This window comes from Anolis carolinensis, chromosome 6 (genome assembly GCF_035594765.1).
Source record: "Anolis carolinensis isolate JA03-04 chromosome 6, rAnoCar3.1.pri, whole genome shotgun sequence".
Taxonomy (NCBI): domain Eukaryota; kingdom Metazoa; phylum Chordata; class Lepidosauria; order Squamata; family Dactyloidae; genus Anolis; species Anolis carolinensis.
The window spans coordinates 48,099,295-48,125,461 of NC_085846.1; the positions used below are offsets into that span (position 1 = coordinate 48,099,295).

The following is a 26,167-nucleotide window of genomic DNA, read 5'->3' on the forward strand; positions in this document are numbered from 1 at the left end:
CGATCCATATGGAGAAATTTTTACTGAAGGTGTTGCCTATGTTATGTAGAAAACTAATTTGAGGCACTTTGGATTCTCATTAAAAAAATAGAATATAACTATCAACCACATTGTGATAATTTACAACCGTCTCTTGATTTTTTTAAATTGAAAACCGCCATAGCCCACCATTGTAGATGCAAACAATGGCTCAAACATGATTTTTTATGACTTTTTTCCAGGGGCAGTCCTTCTCCTTCCCCAAATCTCAACATCTATCATACCTTACATTTATGACCAGGAACTGCAGTGTGAAAACCACAGTGCTGCCTGGAGAGGTTTAACTGATGGTCAACATGGCATTAAAAATAAAAGCATTTTGACCCTTATACTAAAATCTAGATTCCATATATGAATAGTTATGGATCCTGGTTTTAAACAGATCAGTACTAAGATCAGTGACATAAACATGGCAATATTAATGTACATGAACCAAGCACACTATAAAAATGGCTCAAACTGTTCCATATTGCTTTGCAGTAGCATAATAAATACATACTCAGAGCACATATGATCTTGATGACACACCACAAAAATCCATTAACAGTGTGTGGATCCACAGGATGCACTGTTTGTAATGATCTGAAATATATGTCCCTCATTGTCTAATTGTAACTCACATACATATTCCCTAGGCTATATCATATAAATTATAGGTTATGCTTGACATATATCCCTGGATGTGAGGCATGCACTTTGAGAACTTTTATTTGCAAATGCCTCAGTTCCCTCACGTGATTATACTGCAGTTATACCCAGATGATAACAGAATCCAGATTATAATTATTTGTTCTTATTTGTTGAAAATAACAATTCTGGCACTTGTTGCCCTGCATTGATGTGTAACTTATTTGCTGTAATAATTCCCATAATAATTATATGCATAGTCTAATTCCATGATATCAAGACATAAAGCTAGAATATATATATTTTTTGGTTTACAAGTTGTGGATTCATTATGTGTTTTGAAATTTCAGAAACTTAAAAGTACTTTTTTTGAGAAATCCTCACATTCTCATTGTATTTTGATATTAACATATATTATTCAATAAACATTACATAATGGCAGAACACTATAATAATGGCATTATTTCAGTGTTTAGAAAACTGTAGTCTTGTGAAAGTCATCATAAAATAATCAGCTCCTGTTCTGGTCTTCTAGTTACTGTCAGCCCTGCAGGTTTAATCTTTGTGGATTTAATTATTCTTGGATTTGATTAACATTTTTTATAGGAATCTTAGATCCTCTAGGGCAACTCTAGAGTTACACTGGAAGACTTAGAGATTTCTAGAAAGGGGTACTGTGGAAACAAAAGATAGCAGTTTTTTTATTTGCACTTTTGTGGGTTCTGTGCCATTAACTCAGCGAAAATTAAATTCCTACAGGTACATTTATATGGAATGGTTTATGTTTGTTTTAGATCCCTAACATACTACACTGTTATTGCAGTATTGATCCCCTTTAAATGTTATGATAAAACTGTTTGTAATGCTGGGATTTGCCACAGGGGACATCAGAATTATCAGCCAGAGTTCTTGGACTTTATTAAACTACAAATCCCAGAATTCCACATAATTTTGCCATGGAATGTAACATGAAATAATAGTGCCATGAGAAATTTTTATAATGGATAGTATCCTATTCACTATTTACAATGTTGTAAGCTAAACCTAAGGAGCCCCTGATGGCGCAGCGTGTTAAAGCTCTGAGTTGCTGAACTTGTGGACCGAAAGGTTGCAGGTTTGAATCTGAGAAGCGGAGTTAGCACCTGATGTGAGCCCCAGCTTCTGCCAACCTAGCAGTTTGAAAACATGCAAATGTGAGTGGATCATTAGGTACCGCTCCGGTGGGAAGGTAACGGCATTCCATGCAGTCATGCCGTCCACATGACCTTGGAGGTGTCTACAGAAAATGCCGGCTTTTCGGCCTAGAAATGGAGATAAGCACCAACCTGTAGAGTTGGACGCGACTAGACTTAATGTTAGGGGGAAACCTAACTCTGTGATAGATTCGCCTTAGTATCACTGTAGATGTGAAGTGAAGGTATATACTAGCAAACTCATCAATTTTGCAAACATTTCATAACATTTGGAGCAAAGGCTGCTCCTTATCAGGAAAATGGTTAGTCGGTTTTTTCTTTCTTGCTTCCCTTTCAGTTTTTCTTCAGCAAAAAAGAACCTTTATTCCCCCAATCTTTCGTGTAGACAAGCTGTCCACCGCCCAGAACACTGTCAAGAATATCATCTTAATGGGATTTATAATTTCTCATAAATGAAAAGGATTTTGCTTAGCTATAACTAGCTTGCAACACATTAATTTTATGTGAGAAATGGACACTTAGGATTCAGTCTTTTAATCTGTTTATTTGCAGTGACAGTTAGGGAGGCATGAGTGGAAAATGTTTGCTATTTTGGAGTCTGGTGCTGTGGAATGAGTTTGTTATATGAAAACCCATAGATTGTGACACCTAGATGTATAAGATGCCTTATACAGATTAATTGTGGCACATCCAAAATTGTCCACATAGGTGGCTGATTTAGTGATACAGTAGAGTCTCACTTATCCAACTTAAACGGGCCGGCAGAACGTTGGATAAATGAATATGTTGGATAATAAGGAGAGATTAAGAAAAAGCCTATTAAACATCAAAATAGGTTATGATTTTACAAATTAAGCACCAAAACATCATGTTTTGCAACAAATTTGACAGAAAAAGTAGTTCATTACACATTAATGCTATGTAGTAATTACTGTATTTACAAATTTAGCACCAAAATATCACAATACATTGAAAACATTGACAACAAAAATGCGTCGGATAATCCAGAATGTTGGATAAGTGAGACTCTACTGTACCTTGGCTTTCTGATGATTCAGTGTATACAAATTTTGTTTCATTTACAAAATCATTAAGCCTAGTGTATAGAAATTATTTTCAGGCTGTATGTATAAGATGTATATAAAACACAAAAGGATTTCATGTTTAGTGAAATGTTTTCATGTTTTTTTCATGTTTAGTTTTCATGTTTTTTGTGTCCCATCACTAAGATATCCCATTATTTCTATACATAACATATGCAAATATAGATATTCCAAAATCCCAAAGAGTTCTGGTCCCAACTTTTGAGATAAGCGATTCTCTACCTGCAATACAGTAGAGTCTCACTTATCCAACATAAACGGGCCGGCAGAATGTTGGATAAGCGAATATGTTGGATAATAAGGAGGCATTAAGGAAAAGCCTATTAAACATCAAATTAGGTTATGATTTTGCAAATTAAGCACCAAAACATCATGTTAGACAACAAATTTGGCAGAAAAAGTAGTTCAATACGCAGTAATGTTATGTAGTAATTACTGTATTTATGAATTTAGCACCAAAATATCATGATATATTCAAAACATTGACTACAAAAATGCGTTGGATAATCCAGAACGTTGGATAAGCGAGTGTTGGATAAGTGAGACTCTACTGTATATGTTGTCTCTGTCGTTAGAAGAGTTATTTAAAAGTGCAGTTCATTGTAGAAGCCACTCTAAATTACTGGAATTTTCAAGCAGTTGACTTGCTCTGAAAGTTACAGAGAACTAACAAAACCTGGTGCAGTTTCTTTGAAAATTCCTAGTACATGAAGGACAGTATTGTGAAGTATCAACAAGTTTCAGGTGGTCTAAGTGGACAATCAAAAATTAATGGCCACCAGAATACTCACCTGTAGCTCTGAAATGCTAGACAAGTTTGAGAAAGGGTGATATGCAGCTTTGATGTCTCAAGATGGGTAATACATGGTCACATTTGGCTCTCTGGCCAATTGCTGGTGCTCTTGCCTCCCAACCTGACTCCTATGTGCTGAATGTATTGCTACAGTGAATGTGTGCCATGTGTTCCATGTCAAATGGCAGATGGGCAGTAGCCTGGTTCTCTCCCAAAGTGTCCTGTTTCTAAACAGAACATAAAGTATTGTCCTCTTATTTGTAAGGTAAAGTGCAGAGTGAAGGCTTCATGTGACTCCCCTAGATTGTTTCTTTGCAGATTTCTCTTTCGCTCTTGCTCCAGGAAGCCCACATATGAGCTCTAGAGGCTATATAGAGGTCATTTTCACTGTGTTTGGGCCCCAGGTGTCAATAACATTTTTTATTTTAAAAAAATTGCCCCCAGAGGCTCCAAAACGTACACTGGAGATGTGGAGTGCATTTCTCACGCATTTGACAGGTTGTCAAGGGCATTTGGAGCCTAATAGAGGCATTAAAATCAAACTTTCCACAGACATTTGGAAGGGAGGAAAATGAAAACTTTTTTTGTGGTAGGAGAGGGAGGGCCTCCAAGAGGGCTAATGTACCCCCTAGCATTCTGCAGTTGATATAAACATTGTTTATATCTATTTTCATTCCTGTTTTCCATCATTGATTCTTTTTGCGTTAGTCTATTTTAGCACAGGTCCACCCTTATGGCAACAATGTAACAAAAGTGAAACTCCTGTGACTGGTGGCTTGGAGCATGGTCTGATGGTTTGGGGACAGACAAATGTGGCATATTTTTGTGAGATGAAAATGGGAGCAGTGTAAATATTCATATTTTAGAACTGATTAAATTGGTAATTGATTAAATTACTTATTTACAGTAATATAAAGAATACTATATCATGTATCTGGTAGAGGACCTTAATAAGAGTGCTCAGGAGTAAGCTCTGTGGATTTCAGTGAAGATTATTAGAATGAAGCCCAGTAAAGTCTGTCTCTTCAGTGACTCTGTTATCCCAGAATGTAATTGCTAAAAAACTGTGTTTTGACTTGCAGCCCCACAGCTTCGGTAGACACGGATTAAATTTAACTGTAACTGGAGGGCTTGTATCCAGAGAATTTCTTATTAAGTTATTCCTAATCTGTTAGTGAATCAGATTTTTCAAAAACAAGTTGCTCCCTTAAATATACTTAGATTTTACCTTTTTAAAAAAGAAATCAGATTTACATTTAGAAAGATCAGCATTTAAAAAAACATCGGCTTTGAACAAGTCTGTTGCTCATAAAGAAAAATTATCCTGCCTGTGCAACAAAGCTAGCTATGACTACTGCAACATCAGAAACACTGATATAGTAATCTGCTTTTCCTGTCAGACTCAGAATCAGAAAAGGAAGATAGAAGTTTGTTTTGACTTTCTGATTGCACTCAACAACTACAGTGCTAGAACAAATTGCAGGCTTCTGTCAGTGGTATCTGGGAGAGAGCAGTCATAATTCCTTGTCTACTGTAGCACGAGTATTGATGTTTATAGTGGGAGGCTATGGCTTGTCTTGACTTTTCAAAGGCTGATGAGCAGTCATTCTGCTGAGTGAGATTGTCAAATATCATTACATTCTACATACACATAAGGCCTAGGCTGTGGCGCAAGCTAGTGAGCAGCCAGCTGCAGCCAGCTGAGACCTATCACTCTGACTAAGAGGTCATGAGTTCGAGGCCAGCTTGGAGCCTGCGTTTGTGTTTGTCTTTATTCTATGTCAAGGCATTGAATGTTTGCCTTATATGTGTAATGTGATCCGCCCTGAGTCCCCTTCAGGGTGAGAAGGGCGGAATATAAATACTGTAAATAAATAAAATACATAAATAAATAAGTGATTTGATAAAATATTTTATAATAATAATAACAACAACAACTTTATTTTTGTATCCCACATCCATCTCCCTGAAGGGACTTGGGGCGGCTCACATGGGGACAATCCCAACAAACATAAATTAAAAACACAGATCAGTAAAATTAAAACATTATAACTGCATAAAACAACATCAACAGCGATTTAAAACCTGGACAATAATGATAACTGAACATTCAGAGGGTAACATTGTGTATAGAAATAAATATAATTTATAAATATTTAAATAAATATTTTATCTCTATTATCTATGAAAATGTAATAGATATTGGGCTGCCTTTCACGATTCTTTCTGTAGAAAATGAGTGGTGGTAGTGTCATTGATTAGATTTTTATTGGGGGAGAGAGAATTGATCTCGGGACCTGTGCCCTTGTTACCAAAACCTCCCTATCCCTTCCTCACCATGGCTTTGGTCACTCTACTCATAGATGTATGATGATCCACATGCATATTCTCACCAACATTTAGGGAGAAAAATTGGTATATTTTGTGTAGTCTGCCTGACAACCAGTTATACCTGTACACAATGTTACATTGTTTCTTTAATTTGTGCTGAGATTGATCATCTTTCATAATGGTCTTAAAACTTGCTCCCTATGACAATCTAAGACTTTCTACTGGTGTATATTTAGCAGTCAATAAATGTTTATAAATTTCGATGCCTGTCCTTTTGCCTGTTCTGTTGGGATAATAGGTTTTCAAAATGGACAGGCTTCTAGGCAGACTTTGTCTTAAATAACTTTTTTCCAAAAGAGCATATTTGGAGTTCATGGAGCCACTGTGTATTTGCATTACAGAATATATTATCTATTAGTTTGATAGTTGGGGTACCATTATATAATAAGTTTCACATGTAATGGAGCCATGGTACTTCCATGTTTCTGGCAACCCATTCCTCTCAAAGAAATGTTGGTGCTGAAAAATTGAATGGACAGGTGAGAGGTGAGTCTAATTTCTCCTTCCATTGATTCCATTCTTTGTACCATGGGTGGCATTTACAAATTATTGGAAATTTTCAACCAGTGATGGAAGGTATTGTGGAATGATGTATGATGAGGGCTTTGTCTGCATGGTAATCCATTGAATAGAGTAATTATCATGATTTCTGTGAGTTACCTGCTTGAGATGAAAATCTTAGAATAGGCATAGACTGAAGAATCTGTTGGACGAGTGGGCTTATTAACAAAAGATCCTCCCCATAAATGTATAGCAGGGTAACTTATTAGCAGCAGTGTAACCTAGCACCAGTAGCCAAAAGTGCAAAAAATAACAAACAACGCACAGGCCAATGTTATAGCTTCCTTAGGAGGCTTTTCTTTATATGAAAATAATATGGTTGCACTATTTACAAGAACAAGGTTTTCATAACACAAATAAAGTTCTTTGTACTGGAGCTTCTCTCCTGAGCTTTACACACCAGGCCTTTCTCACACACTGGCCTTTCTCACACAGATGGCTACCTCACACTGAGGCCTTCTCTTACTGTGATGGACTAATAGTGATGTCTACCTCACACTGAGGCGTTCTCTCACTGAGGCTGACAAACACACTTCAGGATGTCACTAGCTTTGGCCCACTAACTCACTCCGCTCAGGGCAGCACCAGCTAATTTAATCCTTTCAGTGCTTGACTCACATTTTTGTAAGTAAAAAAATACATAGTTAATTTTTAATATTTCTGACAGTCTAGACTAGGCCTGCACAACCTCCTGCGCCCCTCCAGCTATTTTGTCCTCCAACTCACAGAAGCCCTAGGCAGCTTGTCCTGTGACCAGGAATTCTGAGAATTAGAGCCAAAACAGCTGTAAGACCACAGGTCATGCAGGCCTGAAATAGACCATCTTCACTGGATGTGAGTAGAGTACATACTTCTAGAAAATTAGGATTCAGAGTTAGCTGTCCCATAGTAAATCAGGTTGCATCAATGGATATGGCAAAGGTTTGGAATAAGTAAATTTGGATAAAACATTTTAATTAGTGGTCTTGTTGTTCATTCGTTCAGTCACTTCCGACTCTTCGTGACCTCATGGACCAGCCCATGCCAGAGTTCCCTGTTGGCCGTGGCCACCCCCAGCTCCTTCAAGGTCAAGCCAGTTACTACAAGGATAACATCCATTCATCTTGCCCTTGGTTGACCCCTCTTCCCTTTTCCTTCCATTTTCGCCAGCATCATTCTCTTCTCCAAGCTTTCCTGTCTTCTCATTATGTGGCCAAAGTACTTCATCTTCAAAGTGGTATATCTACATATCTAAGGTATTAGTGGTATTTAACAAAAAATGGATAGATGTGTTTTGCTCCCATTTTTAAAGTTTGTTAATAGTCCACATTTCCAATGATTTGAAGTTGTGTTGAGATAATAAAAGCTTGATGGATATATATAATGTATCTCCTGAAAGTTGTTCAGTTAATTGTTGGAGACTGGAAATTGTAAACATAAACAATCCGGTTTATTGTGCTTTATTTATTATTGTCTTCCTGAAATTCTTTTAGTGTCGTTTGTAGAGCAACAATTGGCTAGTGGGCCTCTTGTTACTTTATGATGGCAGGGTTATATTGTTTAATAACCTTTAAAAGTCTGGTATGGTGTTGGGACATTTTACCATATGTAATAGGCCTTCAGAAAGGCAGAAAAATATTGAACTCTTAATACATTTGGTTCTGGAAGATAATTTGTTTGGAATGCTGGACAACCATTTTGAAAGAAAATTTTGCTTTGGTTGTGGATGGGCATTGTTGTCTCTTCCAACTCTATTAATCTGTGATTTTACGATTCTGTGACACGTCAAATACATTATACGAGGGCTATCCAGAAAGTTCATTACGTTTTGGAATTAAAAATAAACAAAGTATAGGAGAAAACATTTACCATATTCAGTTGAAAGCCAGACTCAAATACTAGTTCTCACCATAGTCCCCATTGAAATCTAGGTAATTATCATAGCGATAAAAGTGTTTGAAAAGCCCTCCCCCCCCCCCCCAACATTTCCGCCTGGCTTGCGTCCTGAACCAGGCTGGCTTCCCTTCCCTCAGCTGTCAAGTGCTGCGCTCAGCTTTCCGCACGGATCTTCCTGGATCGCTCTTTTGTTTTTCAGATGCTTGCAAGGAAGGTGCTCTTCTAAGGTTTTGCAAGAAGCACACCTTTCCTGTCCTAAAAAACCTTCCTTGCAAGTATTTGCAAAACAAAAGAGCGATCAGCGGAAAGCTGAGCGCAGCACTTGACAGCTGAGGGAAGGGAAGCCAGCCTGGTTCAGGACGCAAGCCAGGCGGAAATGTTGCGGGGGGGGGGGGGGAGGGCTTTTCAAACACTTTTATCGCTATGATAACTGCCTAGATTTCAATGGGGACTATGGTGAGAACTAGTATTTGGGTCTGGCTTTCAACTGAATATGGTAAATGTTTTCTCCTATACTTTGTTTATTTTTAATTCCAAAACGTAATGAACTTTCTGGATAACCCTCGTATGTCTGTAGAATATACAAAAGTACAGTGATCCTATATCAAACATGTCTAATTTGAAAGTATTCAAGAGTTTCCCTTTGTGAGCTGAACTTCAAATTGGAACTTTAAATAAAAATGGCATAACAATTCAAGTCCATGTTTTTATTGTATAACTTTGTGTTTACATCACAAACACCTGTTTGTCCCTAGCACTGTATACCAGGGTGCCTAGGAGGTATGTGACATCTGCAACCTTTACAACAGGCAGCTTAATCACCATGTGGTTTACACACCCACAACATATCTAGTGTTTCTGATTAAATCACTATTTCCAAGAGTAATCTGTCTATAGAGGCATAGATTGTTGAGAGAGGCTATCTGTCCTTGAACAAACAGATTTCTTACTACTAAATTTATTAGAACATTGGTTAAGAAAGCTAAGAAGAAATTTAAGAACAAGCACCACAAATAACCATTTCCTGCAAAACACAAGGCCCGTGCTTCTCACTCCACAAGGGTTGACATAACATGGGAGTTGTGTACTCCCTGTATGCCGTCCCCGTTATTAACCTGGTTGCCTCTTGTTGGACTATTTGAAGCTTCCAAACAGTCTTCAAAGGCAACCCCACATATAGCGTGTTGCAGTAGTCTATCCTGGATGTAATGAGAGCATTGACCACCGTGGCCAAGTCAGACTTCCCAAGGTATGGGCCCCCCTCATCCAGTTGATGATCTGGACAGCCTCCTTAGCATCTGGTGGAAAGGAGTAATAAGAGTTGGACGTCATCTGCATACAGATGGCATCGAATTCCAAAATTCCAGATGATCTCACCCAATAGCTTCATATAGATGTTAAACAGCCTAGGTGACCAGGAGCAAAGGGATCTGCATCACACGTGGTGAATTGATAGAGCTCTGGTCTAAAGGACATTGTGGCTCTAGAAGTTTTCCAAGGATACAGTTGCACAGGCCCAGAGCAATGCATTTGTTTGAGTTCCTTGAATGCCACATGTTACAGATAAGCAACCTTGTTTCCCCCCCTCTATTGGGTCTGTTTAGGTGAAATGTTATGTTATTTATTATTGGAGGGAGGAAAGCATGACTGCCCTGGCCTCCTTGTTATCTTTCTAGTTTTGCACAAATATTTAACCCATTGATCTGCTTAGTTGCCTTTATGAGACTCCTCATCCTGACGTAACTTCCACAGAGTTGGGCTCCCTAGAAAGTCAATTCTGCTAGTTTTCCCCTGCTGCTCTTGAACCTAGTTATGTGTGTAGGAAAATCATCTCTACTGCCAAGATTTTGGTAGCAGCAGGCCATCTTGTCATAACAAGATGAGCTGTTGAGGACTTGTTGGTCACCTCCAAGTCAAGATTGTAACACCAAGTGGGGATTTTGTTGCATTTTCTGCATTTCATGCAAAGGCTTTAGACAAGACAGAAGTGCTTCTGGCCAGTTGGAAGGCGGATCAGGGAACAAGGATCTAGCCAGTGTTAGATGGAGTTACACTCCCTCTGAGGACACATGCCTACAGTTTGGGAGTACTTCTAGACTCTGTGTTGAACCTGAGGGCTATGTTTCTGTGGTGGCTGGAAAGTGCCTTTGCACATTTAAAATTGTTGTGCCAACTGTGCCAGTTATTTAGGATGCTGCATTTGGCCATGGTGGAACATGCCTTAGTTAAATCCCATTTGAATTATTGTAATGTGTTCTACGTGGGGCTGCCTTTGAAGAGGGTTCAGAAACTTCAACTGGTTTAAAGACCTGCTAACTGGGGCTGACTACTGGGAGTGCACAACCTCTTCGTTGTAACAATAGCTCCACTAACTGCCAGTCTGTTTCTGAGCACAATTTAAAGTTCTGCTTATGACCTGTAAAGTCCTATATGGCTCAAGTCCAGGTTATTTGGTGAATTGTATCTTTTTCTATGAACCTGCTCAGGCCCTGAAATTCTCAGAAGAAGCTCTTCTTTCAGTTCCACCATCATTGCAAGAACGATTGGTGGGAACCTAACCTCATATCTAGAATTCTCCTCCTAGAGAAGCCCGAATGGCCCTCTGCCTGGTGTCCTTCCGTTGGCAGGCTAAAACCTTTCCATTTAGTAAGGCTTTTAAAAAGGAAGGTTTTAAGGACTGAGTCGGGACTGCTGAGTAAAATTGTATGTGTTTTTATCGGTTTTTAATATAGTATTTTTAATTTTAATAACCCTATGTTTAACTCTATTTTAGTGTTTATATATTTTAGGTTTTAAATAGTACATTGTGTTGGTTTTCGTATAGTCAGCTGCTTTGGGTCTCTTTTTAGAGAGGAAAAGCAGGCTATAAATAATTATAATAAAAATAATAAATAAAACAATCAGTATAGATTTTTCTTTCATAAAACTTATGTATGTATATGCAGTAAGCACAAAACAGCCGGCACACTGATCACTAAGGTACAAACAACCCAATCTGTGCTACAAGTATAGCTAGATAGCAACTTAATGCATTTTACAGTTTTGCACATTTAATAGAAATTATCAAAAACTGTTTAAAAAAAGAGCAAGGTTTCTCCACCATTGATTACCATTGACTGGCAGGGTAAATTGAGTGTGGTGTCCCATTTACCGTTTGAGGATAAATTCAGATAGGATTTACAGCAGTAGCAGTAACTATAGCAGAGACAAACTAGTGGGTCTGATACAGATGTCAACGTCTAGGGGAAAACAGAAACATTTGGGGGCCAATGTGTTTTTCCTGGGTTTTCCTGAGTATTTCCCCTGTAATACTGGGAGGGGGGGGGGAAGTTTCTTGAATAATTTATTTTGGATTGATGAATAAAATAATTTTAATGCTCCAAATCATTTCTCAAACCTGTATAAATACAAAGAGAACTGCATATAAGACCATGTGAAATTTCACATCATTACAATGTTTGGTCTTGGCTTTCTTTCCTTGGTTCTTTTTTATGGTAATGTGTATGGTATGTCTGCTTGACATTATGAAGCCAAAAAAGTAATAGTTATAAAAGTAAGTTCAATTTGTTTAGTATTTATGAGATTGTATACTGAATTTACAATCTCGTAATCTCATTTGAATTGCTTCATCAGGCTATTTGATTAGACGTTCCTGTGCACTATTGGCCTTGTTGCATTGTAATCTTGTTTTGATTTGTCAGAATTAATGAACTTGTTCAAAATGTTGATGAATAGATTTTCCACAAGTATTTCTCTGAGGAAATGTTTTTAGGATTTAGAGGTTTGAATTTAGAATGATACAGTAGCTGGACTGGTTTTGGGATCAAATTGTCTATTTTGACATTAAAACCAGAGGAATTAGAATGAGAAAGATCACAGTAATGAAAAAATGTCATATCCGTCAATCATTCTTTTTCTTTATGTACTCTGTGAATGCACACTTATGGAGAGTATCTGCGCCTGCGCAGGCTCCAACGGAAAATCTAGCTGAATCTTTTAAATTTTGGCAGTAACCCCACCCCCTCCCTCCAGGGCATAAAAGGGAGCCCTGGGCGCACTCCCCAGTTCCTTTTTTTTCTGCCGCAAAGCTCGCTTTGGAATCTTCTCTAATGTCAACTACGCGCTTCAAATGCTGCACCCAGTGTACTAAGAAAATCCCAGACTCCAGTGGGCACGCCAAGTGCCTCCTCTGCCTCAACGAGGGCCATGTTGTCAGTTCATGCTGCCACTGTTTGGCCTTTACAGCTCAAGAATAGGGCGGCATGCCTAAAAGCACTCCTCTATCAAAAATCTTCGGCGCCTCCCTCCTCACCGACTCTGGCCCTGGCTCCATCCAAGACCAAATCAACTGCTTCAGGGGCCTCCAAAACTTCAAGGGTTCCCCATATCTTGAAGCCTTCGTCGAAACTTTCCTGTACCGCAACTGTTCCTGCCTACTCCCAATGAATGGTCCCTTCCTCGAGCTCCGTCATATCAGCGACATCAACTCGGTCGCATGTGGCAACTCCACCATCTACATCAGCGATAAAGATAGCCTTCAAGCGTGGTCAGAAGAGTCTTGTCGAGCACAGTCAGACAGTGTGGCCCCATGGCCAGCGCCACCAACTCCGGGCAAGTCGCTGATGGCTCAGTCTAAACAGCCCCTGGCTAAAAAGATGTTAAACCAGTGTTCTTCGTCATCAGCCTCCTCAAAGGAAGGACCTTCCATCCTCCTCGGCCACCTCGTCAAGGAGGTCCTTGCCTATCCAGCCAGCTCAGCCCCCGAGATCGCCTTCTCAGTCTCTGGTCTGCCAACTCTCAGAGGGAGAAATCCAGGACTCATCCCACCACTTGACACAGACCGTCGTGAGGGTGTCAGTATCGCAGCTCCAGATTGACCAGCCACAGGCCAGGCAAGAGCTTTTTCCCCTGACCACATCCACCCCAGAGAGAGGTAGACAGACTGCACGTCTTGCCAAAGCAGCACAAGCTTCAGCCTCCAAAAACCCACTGGTCGCTAAGCCTTCCCACTGTTCTTCCCAACAATAGGCTGAGGTATTGCCAAGCTCTCCTCTTCGGTCCCCTCATGGAACCGAGGATGATGACCAGGACAATGATTGTCTTATAGCTTGGCATAGACCTTTCTCCAGCTCCGGAGGCCTATGATGTCAACTCTCCCCTCCGATTGACAATGTGAGAGCATTTGGCGATCAGATGGTCCATATGGCTAATACCCTAGGGCTGGAGATAAAACAGACCTCTAAGGCAGTGACTTATCCAGGTTTTTAAGAGGTTTCAAGCTGAGGCCCCTCCAGCTACCCTCTTGCTATTCTTGCCTTAAATAATAATAATAATAATAATAATAATAATAATAAGAAGAAGAAGAAGTAGTAGTAGTTTATTTATATCCCGCCTCCATCTCCCCCGAAGGGGACTCGGGGCGGCTTACAGCAAAATCAGATACAAAACAATAACAAAATACGAAACATCAAAATACAGTAACAAAAACCAGAAATAATATATACACAATAACCAAAGGGGGAAAAAAACCAGAAACATAGTAATAAGACATCGAATTAAAACAATGAGGTTGCAAAAGTGGATAAGCAAAGTGCACATTATGAGTTACCTTCTCGGTGTCATCCAGACCACCTGGAAGACCCTTTTTTCAATACCACCTACTTTTAAACGCATAGAAGCATGGTACTGTACTGATGATTAATCCTTGGAATGGCTTAAGCATTACCCAGACCTAAACTCTGTCTTAGTCACGGTTGCCAATCTTCAGGCAAGCAGTCAAACACCCCTTCGGACAGACAAGGGAGTGCAGTTGGGCAAAAGTTATATTCTGATGCTCTCCTTCTCTGAAGAATGACCAATTTGGTGCATGCATGTGAGCCTACCAGCAAATACTGTGGAAGAAAGCCCAGCTGTTCCACAATAACGCCAACGAGGATAGAGCAGTTCTTACAACACCCGAGCAAGAGACTGACTCTTTGACGCATCACCAGATACAGATGGCCAAACATACTGGTGATACGGCAGGGGAAATGATTGCCCATGCCGTGGCGATCCGCCGCCATGCCTGGCTCAGGTCTCCGGCCTCTCCACCTCATCCAGGCAAGTCATCGAGGACTTACCCATCAGTGCCCTTGGACTTTTCAGTGCCGGTACCGATGATAAATTAAAGTCATAACTAAAACTTCAAAATCTTAGTGATGAAAAATGGTGTTCAACAATCTAATGCACAAAAAATCCGTTGGTGCCAAAATGGTTCTGCAAAATACTCACTTTGAATAGTTGCGTCATGTTTATTTATTATTGATTTGTTGCATTTTGATCCATTGGTAACTTGAGTTCTCTGAGCGAAATATAGTAAATTAATAACATAAGGGGCATGTTGCTGGGGAGGTTGTGGGTGGGATTTGGTGTGTGTGTTTTTTAAAATGCAGCTTAATTGTACATATTGTATTTTTATTGTATTTTTAACCTAGCACACACAGTATTGATTTTTTAAATTGTATTTGCTTTGTTTTAAATTGATTAAAGTATGTGGCTGTTGGCCACCTTGAGTTTCCTTGGGGGATAAAAACAGGGTATAAATAAAGTAATTAATAAATAATAAATAATGAACATAAAATACAGTGAAAAAACAATGATAAAACTGGATATAAGAAAACCTGCTGGTAACTTGTAAAATGCTAAAAAATAAACAAAACAAAACCCATTGCTTCACCTGAAGTTGAAAAGATTATAATGTAGGTGTTTGGTGAACCACTCTGGGAAAGGTATTTCATGGAGGCAGTCAGTGAGAGGAGTTCACTAGTGAAATGGCTGCCTCTCTTGTGTGTACCCATCTTGCCTCATTTGGTGTGTTACCAAGAGAAGCAGAAGCAGCCTTACCATTTAACATGGGGAGAACCTATATTGAACTAGATGGCCCTTGTGGTCTCTTCCAGCTCTGAGTCTATGATCCTAGTCTCCTTTGAACATTTGTATAATTGTTTGTTGTTTTCCAGAATTCACCTAAAGTGTTCTTTAAATCAGAAATTATGTTTGAAGTGCTTCCCCCTCTGCCCCACTCTAAATTACTGTTAGTTGCCCAGAACTGTTTTAAAAGTAATGTTTCATATAGAGCTTCTGGTCACTGACAATAGCCAATGTTTCTCTGGGTGTACTTCAAGTATGATCAGTAGATATTACACCAAAATACAGGGCTATTACATGAGTAACGGCACTGACTATCATCACCCTCTTCAGACTCATGTCCTACTGAGTCCAATGAGGCTATTGTGTGATCTTGACTTTCATAATGTCAGCAGTGTTTAACAAACACCAAAATATTTTCTTTCATACAGCCTTACAGTGTTATTGCCTTCTCTGCCAACAAGATAACTATACTTGCACAACGGATGGGCTCTGCATTACTTCGATAACACGGAGCCGAGAGAAAACCATACCTAACAGCATGTGCATCGCAGAAGTTGATCTGATTCCTAAGGATAGGCCATTTATTTGTGCCACCTCAACAAGTGAAGGAGTTACAACTGTGCCTTATTGCTGTGATCAAGACTTCTGCAATAAAATAGATCTTCCAATTCCAACACCAGGTAATTATTTTGACAAAACATATAAAGCATAAGTGATGATAAAATAACTCAAAAAGCAGAAAGCAGAATAACTTATGTGTCATATTTTATGGCACGCTTTCCTATTCCATTTTTCTTTTTCGAATGCAATGAATTACTATCCTTCGCAATCAAGTGGATGACGGGGGATCAGTGCAATTTAATTCTATTTGTTTGTACTCATAAAACACCAAATACTAAGCATACATGCCTCACTAATACATTATGATTATCCTTACTCTTCTTTATTTTCTATATTCCTATCTCACATCTTAGGTCCTATACCAGGAAAGCTTTCTTCTAATCTAGGACCAGTGGAACTGGCTGCTGTCATTGCTGGCCCTGTTTGTTTTGTTTGCATTTCTCTCATGTTGGTTCTGTACATCTGCCATAATCGCACAGTCATCCACCATCGTGTTCCAAATGAAGAAGATCCTTCAATGGATCGTCCTTTCATATCTGAAGGAACTACTTTAAAAGATTTAATTTATGATATGACTACATCAGGATCAGGATCAGGTAATTGTTTTCCCCCAAATTAATATTTAAATTGTAAGCCTAGTACTTGCTAAATGCTATGGGAATAAAAGTAATGTTGCTTAATATATAGCTAGAGCGTTGACTATGGTTCTTTACCTTCTATGATGAATTTATTACATCACTAAGGAACTTTCATTTTGCTTGTAGATCCCACCCTTTACTTAAACGTGAAATTATTTTACAGAAGATGAAAAGTAAAGATTGTTGGATGTTTATCAATGGCATGCCAAACTCTTAAACCCCACTTGTAAGCTTGTTGTTAACATTTGTGCTATTTATTCCTGATATCCTCATGATATCACAAGCATTCTTCAAATTTGAACTATTGTAATTGTAACCTTCTTTCACATCTTCCAAGAAAGGATAGGGCCAATTACATACTCTTCTTTTGTGACAAGTTGTGAGGTCAGTAAACCCTACTTGAGGATGTGGAAGCTCACCTTAGCTGGATTGTCTCATTTGTAGAATGTTTTCCCATTGGAGGCTTCATTTAGTTATTAAGTCAACACATGTCAAATTATTAAAGCCTTTGAGACCTAATTGTATTACTTCAGATTGTTTACACAAATAGTTTGAAACCTTTACAGCTTGTTTTTAAGTTGTTTAATATCGTTTAAATATATTTAATTCTTTATTGTTTTACTCTTCCTAGATTGGTTTTACCTTTACATCTACCAAGATTGCATGTTATAGGATGGAATATAGTCCTGATGTTAGTTTAAGACATGTATAAAAATAATAGAATTAATATGGTTTTCTTACTGATCTCTAGGTAGAATGTACCAAGACTGTTCCTTCATTCAGACTGAGTGTTAAACCATGACAATGCTAAGACTTCTTTCATTCCTTCAGTGCAGAGAAAGAAGTTTGTAACTCTGTCTTTTAGATTAGCCACCACTTGTTGTGAGGTCCAGATTTTAAATCGCAGTCTGTGTGAACTGTGATCAATTAAAATAACCCAATTTTTTGAACCTGGCTTGTTTAAAACAATAGCTGAAGGAAAAAAAATGGGAAATGATAAATCTAGGTTATGGTAATACTAAGATTTGGAAATCTCTATCAGGCAAGATGTTACACAAACCAGGTGAGAAGGAAGGTAATTGGGGAGAAAAGTTGAACTTAATGAGATATCATGCAGAGGGATGGTCTGCAGACTTTCAACATTGGATGAAGATATGACATAAGATTTCAGCAGGAGTAGCCTTCAGGCTTTCTGAGTGTAGGGGGAGCAATATAATATTCCATTTTGAAAATAAAAAAAACATTGTAAACTCAGAACTGTCTCCATACCCCCTGTGTGAATTTAACAGTTTACTTTGTGAAAAATAATAATTAGGCATTCTTTTCATTGAAAAGGTTAGATATAATTTTAAATGCAGGATTAAGTGAAGTCAGTAAAATGTTGGTAAATTTTTCTAATTTTGGATGATGCATGAGAAAATAAAGTACCAGTTTAAGTAACTGTAATATTTATCTTCTAGTATAATGTACCATGGGTGAGATTGTTTTAAACCATGCTTTTACTGCATAATATCTGAGCAAGGCCTTGGTTCATTTACTGGGTATTTGTCTCTTATTGTTAAACAAACTGTGTTCTGCAGGTTTACCATTACTTGTTCAAAGGACAATTGCAAGAACAATTGTATTACAAGAAAGCATTGGAAAAGGTCGGTTTGGAGAAGTATGGCGAGGAAAATGGAGAGGAGAAGAAGTTGCTGTGAAAATTTTTTCTTCAAGAGAAGAGCGTTCTTGGTTTCGTGAGGCAGAAATCTATCAAACTGTTATGCTACGCCATGAAAATATTCTTGGGTTTATAGCTGCAGACAACAAAGGTTAGAAAACCTTTAAAAATAGTTTCTGATCTCCCTTACTTGTTTTGAAATTTATAAGCATGTGAAGGCTGTGAAGGAAGGTCCAGTGTTGTTCTTGGGGCCCCTACTGACTCATGCCAGAACTCAGGAGCTGCACCTTAGATTTTTGGCCAGAAAAACACCCATGCAATGGACATGAATCCAGTGTGACCAAAAGAGATCCCATTTGGTGGCTGCGAAAGAAAAAACTGACCCACTGGAGTTCTGAAAAATCTGAAAATTGGGTGGGTGTAGACCTCTGGGCCCTGGAGCATGCCAACCCTGCTTTCCAGTGAAATGTTGTAAGCGACATTATAAATCTCATGATTTTTTCAACGTAAAGATGGATTAGAGGCTTTCTACTAATCTTAAGGGAATTCTCAAAAGCATATTAAACCCCAAACTTCTACCTCCTTTTCCTTTTGTGTCATGTTTTAATTAGTAAACCTGAGAACAGGGAACTGTTTTGTTCGTCTTTTACTTGTAAAGTGTGAGGTACAATGATGGTGCCGGCTAAATTAAATGCTAATAATAATATACTTCATTGTTCATAGCAATTGTCTTCAAATACCATTTTCATTGCATAATTGTCACACTTTATTTTTATTTTAATCAAAAAAGGGGGTGCAACTTTTACACTATGAAAAAATTTGCCTTTGAGTCTCTGGTTTCTGGGTTTTGAAAATAAAATAAATTGCTTTAATTCCACTACAGTATGGGGAGGAGGAAGAATGGACCAGCCTCAAGCAAAGAATTCAATTTACTCGTTTCTTTTTGATTCCCTTTCTCTTCCTACTTTCTCTGAAAGCAAGGAAGTTTGCAAAATCTGAAAGGGAGCTCTTTGCCCAACGGAGGAAGGAGGGAAGAATTCCAGAGACTTCAATTTCAGGTTTTTAAAAACCATTGCCTTGGAGGAAGGAGGGAAGAGCGGAATTCCAGAGACCTCCATTTCATCATTTTAAAACTGCCTTGCCTTCAGAGAAAGAAATCGGCCCCAAACAGCTCTGTGCCTATTATTCAAGGAACACAAAACTACCAATTTTACTACCCAAAATATGGGTGTAACTATTACAAAGTGATGACTAATGTAATGAAATATAGTATTTATTCTTGTAACATGGGATTTACATAAGCATAGATTTACAATTGATTGAGGAATTCACTCTTCTTGGAACCAGCTATATTTGGGGTTTTATCTGTAATCCTATGCTTAAAGACTGTTTACATTTCATTCACCACTGAGGTATAAGCAGCTATTATATGCAAGGACAAATATTTTAATTTATTTTTGGACACAGTTAAAAAACTTTCAATTGGCTTGAAATCTTTTTCAAAGAGAATAGTTACATGAAATGATGGCCATTCATAAGAACATGTTGAGTTTATTTGTGTTTCTTTTTTGGAAAATCTTTTATAATTCTTGCTCCTTCTTACAGATAATGGTACGTGGACACAGCTCTGGCTGGTGTCAGATTACCATGAGCATGGTTCTCTCTTTGATTACTTAAACAGATATACAGTCACTGTGGAAGGAATGATAAAACTATCTCTGTCTACTGCCAGCGGACTTGCACATCTTCACATGGAGATTGTTGGCACCCAGGGTAATTTATCATAATAAATCTTTTGTAAAATCAGTATGGCCTAATGAGAAGAGTTACATGTATAAACAGTACCTGATGCTTTGAATAAAGTTTTGTGCGGTCAGATTTCTAATATATATGCTCTCCAGTTTCCTTCAATTACCTCAATTTAGTTCTTGAACAAATATATTATATTTTTTATAGTTCAATTTTCCATGAAGCGTAAGAAGGAAGGCTCTGCCCTCCAAAGATCTATATGTTTTAATACTATTTTATTATGTATTAACTTGTGCATATATGATGTACTGTATTTGTATTTTTATGTTAAGTTTTAAGTTGACTGTTCATGTATGAACACATCAGATTGTTGCCGGTTGTTAGCTGCTCTGAGGGGGAGAGGGGGATATAAAACAAAGTAAATAAAAATAAATATGTAGTCTTTCCTATTGTCCATATATGCAATATATGGACAATATGAAAAACTGTCTGTGGACAATAAAAGGTATTTAACTGAGTCTGGAATTACCGTTGCAGGAACAGTGAAATGGAAGTATTCATTAAATCAGTTCATAGAAGCAATAATATACTTGGAGCACTTTATTTATCTCAGTAATCTTGGTCATATCTGTTAACTGGTTTAATTTAAAGAGTTAATGTCTTTGGATCATTTAAAATTTTCTCTAAAAATGTTTAAACTTGTTCAGAAATTTAAATGGTAATCTGAAAATATGTTTAACATCAGTTTTTTTCCCCAGAGTTCAATAATGAATGTGGTTTAAATGTGAAATCTCAAGAAAATTATTTTTAGAAAATAATAATGTACTTTTTTTAATGCAGGGAAACCCGCCATAGCTCACAGAGATTTGAAATCAAAAAATATATTGGTAAAGAAAAATGGAACATGCTGTATTGCAGATTTAGGTTTGGCAGTAAGACATGATTCTGCTACAGACACAATAGATATTGCACCGAACCACAGAGTGGGAACAAAAAGGTAAAATATATTCTCTTTAATACAATGTATTGGATAGCTGCAAATGTGAAGGCAGTTTCAGCTGTAATTAGATTTTGCACTGCTATAATGGAAACCATGTTGTCCATATCAGAGCATGGAATGTTGGTTTTGAACATGAATTTTAGGGTAATTAGTGTAAATACCTTTAAAATATTTGTAAATTATAATTATACAGCTAAATTATTACTGTATGATTATAGTTTGGTTGTTCTAGTGTCACACAACTCGTTTATTCTCATAGCAGTAAGTGAGGAGATGAATTTCTGTCAGGACCATATTGCTGCAGACTAATTGTGGAATTCTCCTTCATGTAAAAAAGAAATGGGCTAGTATTTTCCCCTGACAGATTTTTTCCCATATGAGGAAGCATTCCAGCATGTGATACCTTGCCTGGGGTATTAGACTTGAGTTATAGGCAGTCTCCAGGTTAAAAACAAGATAAGTTATGTAGATTTGATCTTAAGTTGAATTTGTATGCAAGTCGGAACAGGTATATTTCTTAAGTATAACTCCAACCAACCAATATACAGTAGAGTTTCACTTATCCAACACTCACTTATCCAACGTTCTGGATTATCCAACGCATTTTTGTAGTCAATGTTTTCAATACATCATGATATTTTGGTGCTAAATTTGTAAATACAGTCATTACTACATAGCAGTAATGTGTAATGAACTACTTTTTCTGTCAAATTTGTTGTATAACATGATGTTTTGGTACTTAATTTGTAAAATCATAACCTATTTTGATGTTTAATAGGCTTTTTCTTAATCTCTCCTTATTATCCAACATATTCGCTTATCCAACATTCTGCCGACCCGTTTATGTTGGATAAGTGAGACTCTACTATATATATATATAAATATATATTTGTTTATCATTGGATAGCATAGGGGTTAACATCCCTGTGGTGTTTGTTTTGCTGTCTGTGCCCCTGTTCAAAGGATTTCACATCACTTTCTGTCCCTGTGACAATTGGATTTTGAAAAATGTGGCTTGTTGTGGAAACAAGGATTGGCGATGAAGCTTCAGCGGAGACACCTTTCGCCCATGATAACTCTCTCGGGAGTGAATTTCCCATCCTAGGGGCAAATTTCTCAATTCCTGTTGTCTCAGGGACAGGAAGTGAGATTAAATCTTTCTTATGAGGATACAGGCAACAGTAAAAATCTCACAATGGCTCTAACCCTACACCATACTACCCAACATTTTAAAAATATATAAATTGCATTGAGTTCTACGTTAAATATAACTTGGTCAGATTTTGTCTTAACATAATATTGATTTTTACCTGTGCATGTAAATGCTTAAACATTTTCAAATACTGCAAAAGGCTGAGTGTGTGCTGGTGGCTGGCCTACCCGCTCCCCGGCTCACCTAGCACCACCTCCCACACATGTTCTTAACTAGGAGTCAGATGTAAGTCGGATCTTTGTAACCTAGGGACTGTTTGTATTGGTCTTTATGAGAACTAAGCCTAATATTCAATTTCTTTTCTATGTATTGCTATTCATTGCAGTCACATAGTGCACTCTAGTGGCCACATGGATAGCAAGAGACTGAAGGATGAAGTGCACATAAAATAATTATCCTGTGATACCAAGCTTTCTTCATTTTTGTATGACTCTTTCCTCTAGTTCAGATGTGTGAACTAGAGAGAGTGGGGATTATACCTTCCTGTGTTTTCAGACTGGTTCTGATCTTTTCCATAGGATGGTTGTGCAGAAATAGCACTGAAGAGCTCTGAGATTTCTTCATTGTTGAAGGATTGATCTTTTTTTCTTTTGCTGTTTTTAAATTGGGGAAGCACAAGATGTGGACATTCTTTTGTGGGGGGAGGGGGCTTCGTGGGGAGGAAAAATGAAAATGAAAAAAAATGCAGTAATTCCTTTTGTGTCCCAAATTTGAATGCATAGTTTATTCAGACAACACTTATACATTTAATGGTTAAATTTACTTTTAACTCTTTTCAAAAAGAAAATTGAAACTATAACTGATGAACTCTTGAGAAACTGGCACTTTTAGGTTTTCCTATTATATAAAAAGTAGGCAAAGGGTTATATTTGACAAAACCATTAATTAAAAACTTGTAATGTCTGCATTGTAATGTCAAGCAGATACTAAAAGCATTCATTTTCAGAAAGAACTAAGAAGCAGGAAAGGAATCCTAAGATCCACTCAATCAATTGATCAATCAAACTATTTATATCCCGCCCTATCTCCCCATGGGGACTCAGGGCAGCTTACAACATAAAAGGCAAACATTAAGTGCCAAAAAATAAACAATACATTAAACAATACAGGTAAATAGTATAAAACATTCAATCGTAAAAAAAAAACAAATCACAATAAAGACCATAAAACATTTCACAACATAAATAAAATCAGGGTTAAAACAACTCAGCAGTTGTGTTACTTGTGCATTCACTCTCATTTAGTGACTTTTCACTAAAACATTCTGCTTTCTCTGATCTTTAATTTTCAAAATCTTCATGACATTTAAAAACCAAATGCAAACCTCTTCACCCATTACCTTGTGAGTTTCTTTCTTGATCTGTTATATTTCCTAATAGAGGCCAGTTATTGTTCCATAATATATAGAGAAAAGAGTTTGAAGAAGATAGGAAGCAGTAGGAGTCAGATATAGTGTTCTTCATTGGCTCTTTTGCTGTATCGAGGGGTGGAATACCTTAAAGAGAATCCTAGATTGCTTTCTTGGATCAAATAATTATGTACTATATTCTGTAATATTTACATCCATTATTTTCAATATTAATAAGTCCTAAGTGTGTTTAGAAATTATTTCGGGATTTGTTTTTAAAGGGGGAAGCACAAAACGGTTATTGGGTTCTGGATATTCACTTTTTCAAAGAGGCCTTCTATTGATTGTCTGCAAGCTACTTTGGGAGCCATTTGAACTTTTTAGCAGATAAAAATATTTCAAATTAATGAATGAATTTACAAACTGATCAACCCCCCTCCCACATACACAAAAACACACTTGTGACACTAGAGGGACTCCCCAAGTTACAGACAAGGTTGTTCTTAAGTTGAATTTCTGAGTAAAATTTTTCTATGTAAATTGGAACAGGAGCATCCTAGAGAGAGAGGGGGAGAGGGAGAGGGAGACCATAGGGAGGGGTTAACACCCCTGCAGCATTTGTTTTGCCATCTGTGCCTTTGTTCAGAAGATTTCATGTGACTTTCTGTCCCTGTGATAATTGGATTTTGAAAAAAGTTGGCTTGTTGTGGAAACAAGGATTGGTGAGAAAGCTTAAGTGGAGATACCATTTTCCCATGATAACTCTTCCAGGAGTGAATTTCCCTTCCCAAGAATATATTTCCTCTCACTTCCTGTTGTCTATGAGTCATATGCAAGTCAGATGTTGGTAACTTAGGGACTGCCTGTAGTGGCTTCCGCAGTAGTGCCCTAATTTCCACATCAATCGGATGAGGAAGACAGGCCTAGAAATTGATTTGATAACATTGTAGAAGTCATTAACCACGGATATATTGAAGCTGTATTGTCACCTTCAGGATATCTGCCATAAGTTAGTGTTTAACAGACAGAGGAGGGGAAGAGTATGGCCTTCCAGATGTTGGACAACAGCATTTAGAAGCAAACTGGTATCTTTCACACTAAAAGTTTTGTCACCAGAAAGATAGGTAATTATGTACTGAATATTTTTGATTGAGTAGAAGGCAGCCCCAGTGGCGAAGTGTGTTAAAGTACTGAGCTGCTGAACTTGCAGACCGAAAGGTCGCAGGTTCAAATCCCGGGAGCAGAGTAAGCGCCCGCTGTTGCTCCAGCTTCTGCCAACCTAGCAGTTCGTAAACATGCCAATATGAGTAGATCAATAGGTACTGCTCCAGCGGGAAGATAACGGCACTCCATGCAGTCATGCCAGCCACATAACCTTGGAGGTGTCTATGGACAACGCCGGCTCTTCGGCTTAGAAATGGAGATGAGCACCAACCCCCAGAGTCAGACATGACTGGACTTAACGTCAGGGGAAACCTTTACCTTTACTAGAAGGCAAATACCAACATCAGTGATAATCTTAGAAACATTATACTGTTCACATTAGAAGGACTGGTTAGAGTGTTAAGCTAAGTCAGTATTCAGTGCCCCTAAGAGTATTGTGATGAATGGCAACAGTAACTTATAGCCTTACTGCTTTATCAGTAATTTATATTTTTTTTAAAACAGGTACATGGCTCCTGAGGTACTTGATGATTCCATAAATATGAAACATTTTGAGTCTTTCAAAAGAGCCGATATATATGCAATGGGATTAGTATTTTGGGAGATAGCTCGCCGATGTTCCATTGGTGGTAGGTACAAAAATAAATGCAACAAAATTGATGGCAGAATTCTGTTACTGTCTCACAGAGTCTGAATTTGTACTTTTGATTTCATAACTCAGGAATTCATGAAGATTATCAGTTGCCATATTATGACTTAGTCCCTTCTGATCCTTCAGTTGAAGAAATGAGAAAAGTTGTTTGTGAACAGAAGCTACGACCTAATATTCCAAACAGATGGCAGAGCTGTGAGGTAAGATTTTATTTCTAGATGCATTACAGTATTTTTAAAAAACTTAAATTTATAATGTTTTGATATTAATATATGAATTAAAACTGTTTTGAGTGAAAATAATGAACTTCTGACATTTCAATGCCTTCTTGAAGGATATTGATTCACATGTGTCTCTAAGATTTAACACATATTAAAACTATTGAGTGGCTTTTGGGGTATTTTATGATTCTGTGGAAATCCAGCATTCAGCACTATAACAATGCTTGATATCCATAGGATATCAGATGCAGAATCAATGAATAAAATGACCACAGCTGAGATTCTACATCATACACATAGTTAAGAATACATCACTGTGTCTTGTCTCATGGCCTGTCTCACCAAAGCTACCTTAAAAGCCATCAAGCCCCAATTAAGTGATGGATATTTGCTTTGCTGTAGAATAACAT

At 37.8% G+C, this 26,167-nt stretch overlaps 1 protein-coding gene across 1 annotated transcript in view; it reads left to right on the top strand.

The window, feature by feature from the left end:
- The window catches only part of tgfbr1 (transforming growth factor beta receptor 1), a 31,692-nt gene that overhangs the window by 2,825 nt on the left and 2,700 nt on the right, over window positions 1-26,167 (top strand). The window contains exons 2-8 of the mRNA XM_003222307.4: window positions 15,920-16,171; window positions 16,466-16,708; window positions 18,331-18,561; window positions 20,016-20,183; window positions 21,000-21,156; window positions 25,389-25,513; window positions 25,606-25,736. Of these exons, the coding sequence (XP_003222355.3) occupies window positions 15,920-16,171; window positions 16,466-16,708; window positions 18,331-18,561; window positions 20,016-20,183; window positions 21,000-21,156; window positions 25,389-25,513; window positions 25,606-25,736 (1,307 nt within the window). The remainder of the gene's footprint in view (window positions 1-15,919; window positions 16,172-16,465; window positions 16,709-18,330; window positions 18,562-20,015; window positions 20,184-20,999; window positions 21,157-25,388; window positions 25,514-25,605; window positions 25,737-26,167) is intronic.